The sequence below is a fragment of the Chiloscyllium plagiosum genome, chromosome 32 (genome assembly GCF_004010195.1).
Source record: "Chiloscyllium plagiosum isolate BGI_BamShark_2017 chromosome 32, ASM401019v2, whole genome shotgun sequence".
In the NCBI taxonomy this organism is placed as follows: domain Eukaryota; kingdom Metazoa; phylum Chordata; class Chondrichthyes; order Orectolobiformes; family Hemiscylliidae; genus Chiloscyllium; species Chiloscyllium plagiosum.
The window spans coordinates 16,322,306-16,334,945 of record NC_057741.1 but is presented as its reverse complement, the minus strand read 5'-3'; the positions used below and the strand labels follow the sequence as shown (position 1 = coordinate 16,334,945).

At 39.2% G+C, this 12,640-nt stretch overlaps 1 protein-coding gene across 2 annotated transcripts in view; it reads left to right on the top strand.

Moving 5' to 3' along the window:
• mgarpa (mitochondria localized glutamic acid rich protein a) overlaps positions 1-12,640 on the top strand; it is a 37,139-nt gene that overhangs the window by 14,850 nt on the left and 9,649 nt on the right. Inside the window, exons 4-5 of one of the 2 annotated variants that reach the window (XM_043674099.1) lie at positions 5,330-5,338; positions 8,618-8,830. In XM_043674099.1, the coding sequence (XP_043530034.1) occupies positions 5,330-5,338; positions 8,618-8,830 (222 nt within the window). The remainder of the gene's footprint in view (positions 1-5,329; positions 5,339-8,617; positions 8,831-12,640) is intronic. The other variant, XM_043674100.1, reaches the window with a different exon arrangement.

The following is a 12,640-nucleotide window of genomic DNA, read 5'->3' as shown; positions in this document are numbered from 1 at the left end:
CAAGGATGTTGCCAGAGTTGGAGGATCTGAGCTACAGGGAGAGGCTGAACAGGCTGGGGCTGTTTTCCCTGGAGCGTCGGAGGCTGAGGGGTGACCTTATAGAGGTTTACAAAATTATGAGGGGCATGGATAGGATAAATGGACAAAGTCCTTTCCCTGTGGTCAGGGAGTCCAGAACTAGAGGACATAGGTTTAGGGTGAGAGGGGAAAGATATAAAAGAGACTAAGGTGCAACCTTTTCATGCAGAGGGTGGTATGTGTATGGAATGAGCTGCCAGAGGATGTGGTGGATGCTGGTACAATTGCAACATTTAAGAGGCATTTGGATGGGTATATGAAGAAGAAGGGTTTGGAGGGATATGGGCTGGGTGCTGGCAGATGGGACTAGGTTGGGTTGGGATATCTGGTCGGCATGGACGGGTTGGACCGAAGGGTCTGTTTCCATACTGTACATCTCTATGACTCTATGAAATGCGGAGTCAAAAGAGAACAGTTTTAAGGACCATCTTAGAAGAGAGAGAAGAGGAGAGATATATTCAAGAAATTCCAGAGTTTAAGATCTCAGCAGTTGATGACGTAGTCAGCAATGTAGGAACAATAAAACGTGGGATGGCCAAGGTGGAGAAGAGTAGGAGTGTGGTGTGATCTAATGAATGGAACATCGTAGACAGGTCAAGAAGAATGAGAAAAGATAGTTTTCCTTGTGACAGCTACTCACCTCCACTCATTGAGATCCCTTTTAAAGTAAGGTCCCAAATGGAGGTCAGATACATGGAGGAGGAAGTGGAGGACTGGGGAGATTTGAAGGACAAAATGCGTAAATGGTCTTTTGTGATGGACTGCCTAAATCTGACTGCCACAATCCTACAGGGATCTGTGCTGGGGCCTCAGCTTTTCACAATTTACATCAATGATTTGGATGTTGGGAGTGAAGGCATGTAGCTACATCTGCAGCCAACAAGCTGGGTAGGAAAGTATGTTGTGAATAAGACATAAGGATGTTGAAAGTGGATATAGATAGATTAAGTGAATGGGCAAATATCTGGTTGGTCAAGTATAATGTGGGAAAATATGAGCTTTGGCATGAAAAAGCAAGTATTATTTAAACTGAAAATGACTGCAGAATTCTGAAGTTCAGAGGGATTTAGGTGTTCTTGTGCATGAGTTAGCATGTAGGTATTCCTGTTTTAGAGGTTTTAATCAACCTGTTCAGTGATATTACGCCACATTTTTGGAAAAGGTGTGACTTGAACCTGGACCTCTTATCTCAGAGGTAGGAACACTATCACTGCACCACAAGAGAGTCCTGGTGTTCCTCCTTAAATATTGTATTAACCTATTTTTCCTAATCAACCTCTTCAGTGATGTTATTACACACCTCCAGAGCAGGTGGGACTTGAAGCCAGGCCTCCAAGTCCAGGGGTAGGGACACTACCACTGTACTACAAGAGTGGTGGCATTTCTTTCTAAAGAAGGGGTGTAAATGCATTGCAGATGGTTCTAAATGAGCTTTACTAAACTGATATCTGTAATAAGTGGATTGACTTAAGAGGACAGGCTGGACATAATTCTACTAGAATTTCGAAGAGTGAGGGGGTGATAAAAAATCACTTTCACAGAGTCATAGAGTCAAACAGCATGGAAAGAGACACATTGGTCCAACTTGACCACGCCGACCAAGTTTCCCACTCTAAGCTAATCCCACTTTCCTGAATTTGGCCCTCTAAACCTTTCCTATATATGGAACGATCCAAATTTCTTTTAAATCTTGCAACTGTACCAGGATCTGGCAATTCATTCCATGTATGGACTGCCCTCCATATGCAAAACTTGTCCCTTAGTTTTCTTTTAAGCTTTCTCTTCACACTTTAAAAATTTGCCCCCTACTTTTGAACTGAAACCTGATGTCTATATTTCCTCCACTTTCCATCTAAACCTTTATCATACTTTGAAAAAAATATTTTGAAGGTTTTGTTTTGTCAAAAATGACAGAAAGAGAGGGAGACTATGAAGTACCAGGTTGGTTCTGTGGTAACTGACAGATGAACATATGTCGAGATAAAATTTGGTAACTGTGCAAAATCAACATGATGGATTGGCAGCTGGATTTGTACAGTGCCCTTTGAGAATTCAAGCTGATAGAAATTTAAATTATTGATATGAAATGAAGTCAAAAGAACCTGCCACCTTCATTCTGTAGATATCTGCTGACTTCTAAAAGCCAGCGAAATCAAAAATAGCTCCTATCATATTTCTCTTGGGTAATTTGGAAATTATATTTATGGAGTAATGTAAATAAATGTAATCCCCACTGTATTTAAATGCAAACCACAAGTTAGCATCAAAAATTATTACATGTGGTTCACTGTTTGTGCTGTTTGGTGATATCCTGACCATTTGGTAAAGGCACATTCTGGTGCTGCTAGGAGGGTTAGAAGAATTCAGTCAGTTTAAGGAGTGTTGATCTGCCTTGAAATTTAAATCACACCATTAAATAAGAATTTAGAAATATTCATCAAACTCTTGCTGAGGAGAAAACAGGTAAAATTACATTGCTTGGAATTGTACCTCCCTTGACATCAAGTCTGTATGTGACTGAGTGTGACACCAAAATGCCCTAGCAAAAAACATGTCAATGGGAATGATGAGGGAATCTTCCCTGATGGGTGGAGTTCTACCTGACACAAAGAATGATAGTTGTAGTTGTTGGAAGTCAGTCATCTCAGCTCCAGGACATCTCTGCAGCAGTTCCTCAGGATAGTGACCTAAACCCAACTATCTTCAGCTACTTCATCAATGACCTTCCGTTTATCATAAGGTCAAAGTGAGGATGTTCACTGAAGATTACACAATATTCACAACTCTTCAGGTACTGAAACAGTCCATGTCCAAATGCAGCAAAACCTAGACAGTATCTAGGTTTGGGCTGACAAGTGGCAAGTAATATTTGCACTACAGAAGTGCTGGGCAATGGACATCTCCAATAAAAAGGAATCTAAACATTGCACTTGTCATGAAATAGCATTATGATCACTGAATCACCCACACTCTGGGCATTACCATTGACCAGAAACTGATCTGGACTCGCCATTTAAGTCATGTATACAAGAACAAGCCAAAGGCTAGGAGTTTTGCAGTAACTCACCTCTTGGCTCCTCAAAGCCAGTCCACCATTTACAAGGCACAAGTCAGGAATGTGATGGAATACTCTCCACTTATCTCCAACAATGCTCAAGGAGCTTGACACCATCCAGGATAATTTAGATGACTGGCGTCACATCCATAAGCATCCTCTCCTTCCACCGCCAATGCTGAGTGGCATCATCTACAAGATGTGCTTCAGAAATTCACCAAAGCTCCTCAGACAACACCTTCCAAACACTATCACTACATTTCAAAGGAAAATGGCAGCAGACACACGGGAACATTGTTACCTGAAAATTCCTCTCACAGCTGATTACCATCGTGATTTGGAAATATGCGGCTATTCCTTCAGTGCCTCTGGATCACAATGATGGAATTCCCTCCCTTATGGCTTTGCGAGTCAATGGACTGCAAATGGACTGCAGAGATTCAAAGGGGAATTCATTATTATTTTCTGAAGGGCAGCTAGGGATGGGCAATAAATGCTGGTCTTGCCAGTGATGCCAACATCACATATGAATAATTATTATTTTAAAATACCCATTAACACTAATGATACTTTCAATGCTTTGTGTTGTCCTGAGTAAAAGCTCCTGGATGATTTTCTGAGAATTTTTTTTCTCAAATCCATGGGATCTATTTAACACTTAGAGAGTGGACAGTGCATATTGTCAAAATATTGTGATTCAAGATAGGAATCTTCTCACGCGCTATTCAAACAAAACAAGTTGACAGATAATCAAAAGTTTCCAAATGTTGCTGTTAGACATTGTGTAGTTCCTCATTATAGGAATGAAAGTTCAATTCAAATAACATCACCTAATCTTCTATTGTGAGGATGATATATGTCAGTGAAATTGAGACTGGCCTGCACCCACGGAGGTTAAGACTCAGATTTTAATGAATGCTGCTCTGGTCCTTGCAGTTGTGCAATGAGCAGGTGTGTCAGCGTTGGAGGGTTTGAGCTATAAGGAGAGGCAGAATAGGCTGGGGCTGTTTTCCCTGGAGCGTCAGAGGCTGAGGGGTGACCTTGCAGAGGTTTATCGAATCATGAGGAGCATGGATAGGGTAAGTAGACAAGCTCCTTTCCCTAGGGTAGGGGAGTGCAGAACTAGAGGGCATGGATTTAAGGTGAGAGGGGAAAGATTTAAAAGGGATCTAAGGGGCGCAAAGGATGGTGCATGTATGTTGCTCTGCTAGAGGCAGTGGTGCAGACTTGTGCAGTTACAACATTTAAAAAGCACCCGAGTGGGTATATGTACAGAAAGGGTTTAGAGGGATAGGAGCCAAGTGCTGGTAAATGCGGTTAGATTAATTTATGTATCTGATCAGCATGGACAAGTTGGACCGAAGGGTCTGTTTCCGTGCTGTACATCTCTATGGCTCCATGTCTCAGGGAAGTCTTTGGCCCCTGAAAATTCCAGCAGCTTATGGATAATAAAGGCTTTGCTACATTAAAATAGAGTCATGCAAGCATTTAAGTAATGCATCATTCACCCTTGCATTCTGTTAACGTATTTATTTGCACATAATTTCTCTTCAAAGTATTATCACATATTAGTGAGTAGATTATGGACAGAATTATCACATGAACTGGAACAGTAAGAATCTGAGATTGGGAAAGCCTGTGCTCCTGTTTTTAAAGAGTTAAGTAGTAGTTACAATATCATCTAGAGAGGTTAATGATGAGGCTGCACCGATTATGTTGTAATTATGAACAGTGGTTTTAGATAGATCCCAGAAATCCATTCAAGCCTCATGTAAATTGGTGTTTCCATATGCAGTGTCAAATATCGAGGGTGCTCATGATTACTGTATTAAAGTGACTGCTTACATTGTGATTAATGATATTTATTTGAAGGACTGAAGTAACATTTAAGATTCAGTTTAACCCTTCAAGGCCTCCCCCTTTTCTTAGAAGAAAGTTATATTAGACTGCTTCTACTTCATTTTACAAACCAAGCCATTCAGAGAATGAAAATAAAGATGATGTAAATTAATAAAGCACAAATTAGCGCAAATCACTTGTATAATGGTAAATGGTCCCTTCCTCCACTTGAAAGTGATCTCTGCTCCATGAAATAATTTACCATGAAATTCATACCCCTTTAACTAAAAATATTAAAATGAGTTGCCTTTCATTAACAAATTTCTTTTCTTTCCCTTGGCCTGTTTTTGTTTACAGAGAAAAATGGTGAGTACATTTAGTACAAATTACTACATCTTATTGCTTACAGTTATTAATGTACAGGGTTGTGGGAAGAATTTTTCATTCTGAGAGGTGATGCAGACAGTTCTGTGATTCTGTAACTCGTTGCATGAAACAAAGTCCATGAACAACTAAAAGCTGCATCTAACTATTCGCCATTCTAAATTGGCTTGTGTTAATTAATGGGTATTTTGAGATGTTCTAAGTAATATGCAGCTAGGTACATGTGTTTAAGATAACCCAAACAGTGGCTTGCACAGTATATAATATAATATTTGGATGTGCTAATAGCTTAGCTTCCATTATGAAGGAACTGTAGCCCAAATTAGTGTGAGCCTAGAATGCTTCTTGAAAAGAAAAGTGTAAAAATGTAGGAAGCACCCAACAAACGTACGACTTGTAACATTCACACCAAAACTGGAACTTGAGCACCCTAAGAAATATATTTTTATCTAAATGACAGATTAATGGTAGCATTGCCAATCACAATGCACCATTTGTCCCATTCCCAGTAAACATAACAATTCATTGAAAAGCAAAATACGTTGGATGCTGAAAATCTGAAATAAAAACAGAAAATGCTTGAAACATTCAGAAATATCTGGTGAATGAGAAGTACAGTTACTGTTTCAGGTCATAACCTTTCATCACAACTGGGAAAAGTTGGAAATGGCTTTTGTGCAGGCAAAATTGGGGAGGATGGAAAGTGATAAATAATAGGAATCCACCAGTTCCAGTGAGCCTGGGGTGAAATGCTAAAAATAAATGACTTCCAGTAAGATTATTCTTGTTAAAGCAGCTACATTTCTGGCAGCAGTAAATTCTTGACTCTCTCAAAGTGCATTGGAAGACTTGAGATGGGTTCAGTGGGAATTCTGATGCATGAGACTATTTCTCCAAACCTTCCTCTTTGCCTGTTGTCAGATTAACCCCTGCCCCAATTCTTTCTCCTCAAAACAAAAGGCCAATTCTCTACAGAACAAAAGTAATTTCTAGAAGGAGGTGAAAACCCAGCATGAGTGCCACTTTGAATGTTCTGCCTTCTTGCCCTAATATTTTCTCAATTCCATCAGAGGATTGTGGACTACTTGGGATCATAACATTTTGAAAATCAAATCTGACAAAAGAAAATCTATGCATTGAGTTTTGCCATACACCTTCATTTTCATACAAAACATACATAAGTGCACACGTGTATAAACTTGATATACGCACAAAACATACCCAAACTCAAGAGTCCCAGAATGCCTATGAAAAGTAATGGTTCCTCTGGAATACTCTATTAATAACTTTATTCCATATTGTGTAAATAAGAATCTTTCATGCCTGAGATATCAATTAATGAAGCTACTGATGGCTTCCTGACATCGAGATGAAACCTGATGGAAAGACTACCTCAAATTTAAGGAACCTAGCTCCAAACAGGATCAACAAAGATAGAAACTATATTTAAAGTATTTGAAAAGGAAACTCAGCAGTACATTTCTTTGTTCTTCTCTGCTGAGAAATTTAATCTTATATATTATTTCTTCCCTCCCTTCCCTTCCTCTATGCTAGTATGTGACTCCGAGATTGATATAATCTCTACTTTGATTTTGTTTGAGCAAGTCTGGGCAGTTTGAGAGTAAATCCTTCTTGTTCTTCCCTCTTGTCTATATTATCTTGTCTCTGTGTTTATGTTAGATAGTAGCTATCTAACCTTTTCATCATCGATCTTAACCATTGCAACAAAATGTGCCTATTTCAGTTTTTAATTTAACAGGAGAACAATAGCTAATAATAAATGTGGAACTGTGATTTCCTTTCCAGAATTTCTTTAATCTTTTATGTACACTTTACAGAGTAAAATGCCAAGAATTCGTCAGTCCAAATGGCGATGTATAATTGGATACCGGGGTAGTCCTCTTATGTTGGTGTTTGAGTCCCATTGGGATTTTTATTTTTCTGAATGAGTGCTTACTTACTGCCAACAATGCAACAAAAATAAGTTATTAATCTTTAACAGAAGTAGAGTTTGACCTGTCCAACCATTAAATGAAATTTTGTGTTTGTGGCAGTGAGTAAGAAATTAGAAGCACATCTTTCACAATTACTGCATTTGTTTAGTTAGCCTTTTTGAATGCTAAACATATTTTCTATGCCACTTGTTTTTACGTTGATTCATCTGCTACTATCTCTTATGCAGTAATCCCTTCCTATAACTCTGTCTGATGGACAACCAAGCATATGGCTCCCACATAATTGGAGAGACCATATAATGTAGAGTCTTTGTACCATGACTGTTATCATGATACTCCTCATTTAACTCCCAGAGACATTTTATAAAGAGGGGAATTACTGTTGTCAGTGTTGTCTTTCTTTCAGTGTTTTGTTCTTTTTGAGTTCTGAGTTTAGGCTAATAATTGTCATATTTTTCTTTAATGAATTGCATGCCTATAGCATGGCAGATTAATTTGGTATGGAGGCTTGTAAGTGATTTATTTTTGTATTTTTGACTTAAATGGAAGACTTCACCCCAGTCATCATATGAATAAACTTAAAGTGACCCACTAATGTATGCCTGGAGATGCAGTGCTGTTTGTCATGGGGATTTTTAGCATTGCATTCACCAGGATCTTAGTGTTGCAATTATCTTAAGTCTCAACTTTGACAATTACTTTGAGTATTACAGAATTTCCCTCCTTTCCTCCAAATTGCTGTCCTTGCTTTCTCCACAAGCTGTGTCTTGTTACACCATGGCTCAATTGACACTTGCTGACCTGTGACACCTTGTCCGAGTAGTCATTCTGCTTGAGTGAGTGTAGGCTGAGCATTAATCATGATAATCTCTTATGATATAATGCACATCATGGCTCATTGTGGTCATGACCTTACTTGTTCTCTCCCCAGTACACACACAAAGTCCATTCTTGGTAAGATTAACTGAGTATTGATTGATTGGTGGGGTAGGGAAGATGGGGAATTAGATTGATTGACTGATTCATTCCGTATTTTTGATCTAGTAGAGCTGAGAGCAGCTACAGCTTTGCCTGAGGATTACTAATGCGGTACAGATTGAGAGTTCAATTTTGAATCTGGTCATATGTCATAGTAACAGATCATAGTGACCAGAGCAGTACCCAGATTATTTGAAAAGCAGATGAATTTCACTGTGGATTCTGTAAACAGCACTGCATCAGTCTGACTGGGGCAAAGTTCCTCTTTAAATGTAGTTAATACAGAGCCTGGATATATTTTGACACGGCAATGTTGATCTGTTGTTAGAATCGGATGAAGTCCAGTCTCCTGACGTTGTTGCAACTAGCGAAGAGGCCTCGGAGTCAGCAACAGAAGAGGTCAAAATCCCTGTAGCTGCAAGTATTGAGCAAGCTGAAAATCCTGCATTGGTTGTAGAACCCAGTGAGAGTCCATTGGAAGGCGAGGTTGCTGCGGAAGAGGCACTGATGGAAGTTCTGACCCCGCCTGCTTCAGTCAAAGGTTAAAAACCTTTCCAGCCAGAAATCATATATTTCAATAGAACTATATCATTGTCTCATCATTTGCTCAGTAGACGGGTGTTCTCTTTTGTCAGCCTATGCAGGCACAATTTACCTATAACATAAGCTAATGCAATTTGTTTTCCATATTTTTCACTTCTAACAAAAATAATACGATGTCCTAAATAAATCTAACCAAAGAATTAGTGTATATATCAATAATTAAAAGAAATATAGGAAAATATTCATAAGTCAAACTGATTAATTAACAACCAGGATGTATCATAATGGTATTAGCGCTTTATTTTGAAAATTATTTTTAAACTAACGTGTATATTTTTGTGATCTAAATGTGGAAAAATATGTCCATGTTTGGAATAATAGTATAAATTATTCAAAGCAACTATTTGATAATTTTCTACAATTGTGTGACAAGGAATGTGAATTATTTTTAAACAGTTTTGTGAAACACAGCTATAGTAGGCTGACAATGGAAGAACAATAAGTTATCTTCTCTTGAATACTATGACGTTTCCCTGGCTAGTGTTTTTTTTCAGTGATGGCGACTTATATACAAACTAAATTACTTGGACAGATTAATAATCTTTGGCATTAAACACGAGCAACAACACACTGAACACTTTGAGGTATACTCAACAGTCTAAAAGATGGTATTCAAGGTGCATTACTCTCTTGAATAGCTTTGTAAAAATGACATTTTGCTGTGTGCCTCATTATTGAATTGCATCGAATGCTGTGAAGTTGCTTTATTTGACTAGTAGACATAAAATATGTTCACTACAGTAAATGAAATCTTAATCTTCCTCAGCTATTTATTACTGTACATCAATTAACTCCTACACATAGAATCTACACATAGGTTTTAATTGTCAGAAATTTAAAAAGAATTAAAATATAAAACTAAAAAATCTTTTCCTTTCTGTCTTTTCTTCTCTTTCAATACAATCTTTCTTCCTTTTAGTTACCTTTCTATTCCAGATTTAACATTAAATTCTTCATTTGCCACTTCCATTCCCAGTGCAGTTATTTTCACAATCTTTCAATTTGATTGATGAAGGGGCTACTCACCGGCTTGCGCTGTTCACACCAGCCCCAGATATCATATTTCCCTTGCTACAATGTTGCCAGTTTGAACTTTCAACAATTGTCTTGCATAAAAGTAAAAACCTAAATGTGCGCTAGGGCACATCTACCCTATCTTTTATCTTAGCCTGCTGGACAAACTTTCCTCATTCCTGAAGAAGGGCTAATGCCCGAAACGTCGATTCTCCTGTTCCCTAGATGCTGCCTGACCTGCTGCGCTTCTCCAGCAACACATTTCCATCCCACATCTACCAAATGTCAAGATTAGAGTGATGCTGGAAAAGCACAACAGGTCAGGCAGCATCCGACGAGCAGGAAGATCGATGTTTTGGGCAAAAACCCTTCATCAGGAATTCCTGATTTCCTGCTCCTCCGATGCTGCCTGACCTGCTTGGTTTTCCAGCCACCACTCTAATCTTGACTCTGATTTCCAGCATCTACAGTCCTCACTTTCGCCTACATCTAGCAAATGGCAGATGCACAGCACATTACAGTCTGATATTAATAAATAAACCCCACAAATTTGAAATTATGGGCTAGTGTGTGGTCTATCTGTTCTATTTAGAAAGATTAGGAATGTAAGAAGGAGGAGAGCAGGCTCCTAATTGAGCCCATTCCTTACATATGTTGTGTCCTGTTTGCAGTCCCGAGGACTCTACAATTCATTTACGTAATCTTTCAAACAAATATTCCATGAAATGCTTTCCTTAAATGACCAAAAGCAATTGAGAAAGGCTGCATTCAAATCCGACATGGTTATAATCTAATTTCAAATGCAACTACATTGCCTTGATGACATTTCCCTGGTCTCAATTCTCAGTATATGTACAGAATAAACAAGTTACGGGAATTACAATGATTTGTATTACGGGTGCATTAAACAGAATAAGAATGTTTTGTATTGATCGATTATACTGTATATGGTGATAAAGATGGAACAGGGTCTGTTGTTCACAGATTTAAAAACATTTCCTTCTCTTCGTACAATAATAATTAGCTCTGTGCCTCTGTGTGTAATGATAATTGCATGAATATAAACACACAAACATATGAATTAGGAGCAGGAGTAGGCTCCTTGGTCCTGAGCCTGTTCGGCCATTTCAAAAGATCATGGCTAATCTGGTTGTGACACCAAGACCATAAGACATTGGAGTAGCAATTAGGCCATGCAGCACATCAAGTCTGCTCCACCATTCAATCATGGCTGATAAGTTTCTCAAACCCATTCTCCTACCTTCTCCCTGTAACCTACGATTACCTTAACAATCAAGGACCTATCTACCTCTGTCTTAAATATACTTAATGACCTGGCCTCCACAACCTTCTGTGGCAATGAATTCCATAGATTCACCACTCTCTGGATGAAGAAGTTGCTCCTCATCTCCATTCTTAAGGGTCTTCACTTTACTCTAAGGCTGTGCCCTCAGGTCCCAATCTCTTCTGCTAATGGAAATATCTTCCCAATGTCCACTGTATCCAGGCCTTTCATATTCTATCATTTTCAGTTAGATTCCCCCAATCCTTCTAAACTCCATCAAGTATAGACCCAAAGTCCTCAAACTTTCCTCATATGTTAAATCTTTCATTCCGGGGATCATTCTCATGAACCTCCTCTAGATCTGCTCCAAGGCCAGTACATCATTCCTGAGGTATGGGCCTCAAAAGTGCTCACAATGTTCTGAATGTGGTCTGACCAGAGCCTTATAAATCCTCAAAAATACATCCCTGCTTTTATATTCTAGTCCTTTCAAAATAAGTGCCAACATTGTATTTGCCTTTCTAACTACTGACTCAGCCTGCAGGATAACCTGCTGAATTTTCTTCCCATTTAGAAGATAGTCACCGTCTCTATTCTTCCTACCAGAATGCATGACCTCACACTTTCCCATGTCATATTCAATCTGACATTTCTTTGCCCACTCTCCTAACCTGTCTAAATCCATCTGTAGCCTCCTCACCTCCTCAATACTACCTGTCCCTACACCTATCTTGTATCATCTGCAAACTTAGCCAGAATTCCCTCACTTCCTTCATCTAGATCATTAATGTATAAAGTGCAAAGTTATGGTCACAACATTGACCCTTGCAGACTCCACTAGTCACTGGCTGCCATTCCCGAGAAGGACCCTTTTATACCCACTCTCTGCCTTCTGCCAGACAGCCAAGCTTTTATCCATGCTAGTAACTTTCCTCCAACACCATGGGCTCCTATTTTACTCAATAACTGTCTGTGCAGCACCTACTCAAAGGCCTTCTTGAAGTCCAAGAAGGTAACATCCATTGGCTCTCCTTGGTCGAACCTGCTTCTTACTTAGAGTCATAGAGATGTACAGCACGGAAACAGACCCTTCAGTCCAACCCGTCCATACCGACTAGATATCCCAACTCAAACTAGTGCCACCTGCCAACACCCGGCCCATATCCCTCCAAACCCTTCCTATTCATAGACCCATCCAGATGCCTTTTAAATGTTGCAATTGTACCAGCCTCCACCACATCCTCTGGCAGCTCATTCCATACACGTACCACCCACTGCATGAAAAGGTTGCCCCTTAAGTCCCTTTTATATCTTTTCCCTCTCACCCTAAGCCTATGCCCTCTAGTTCTGGACTCTCCGACCCCAGGGAAAAGATTTTATCCATTTATCCTATCTATGGCCCTCATAATTTTGTAAACCTCTATAAGGTCACCCCTCAGCCTCCGACGC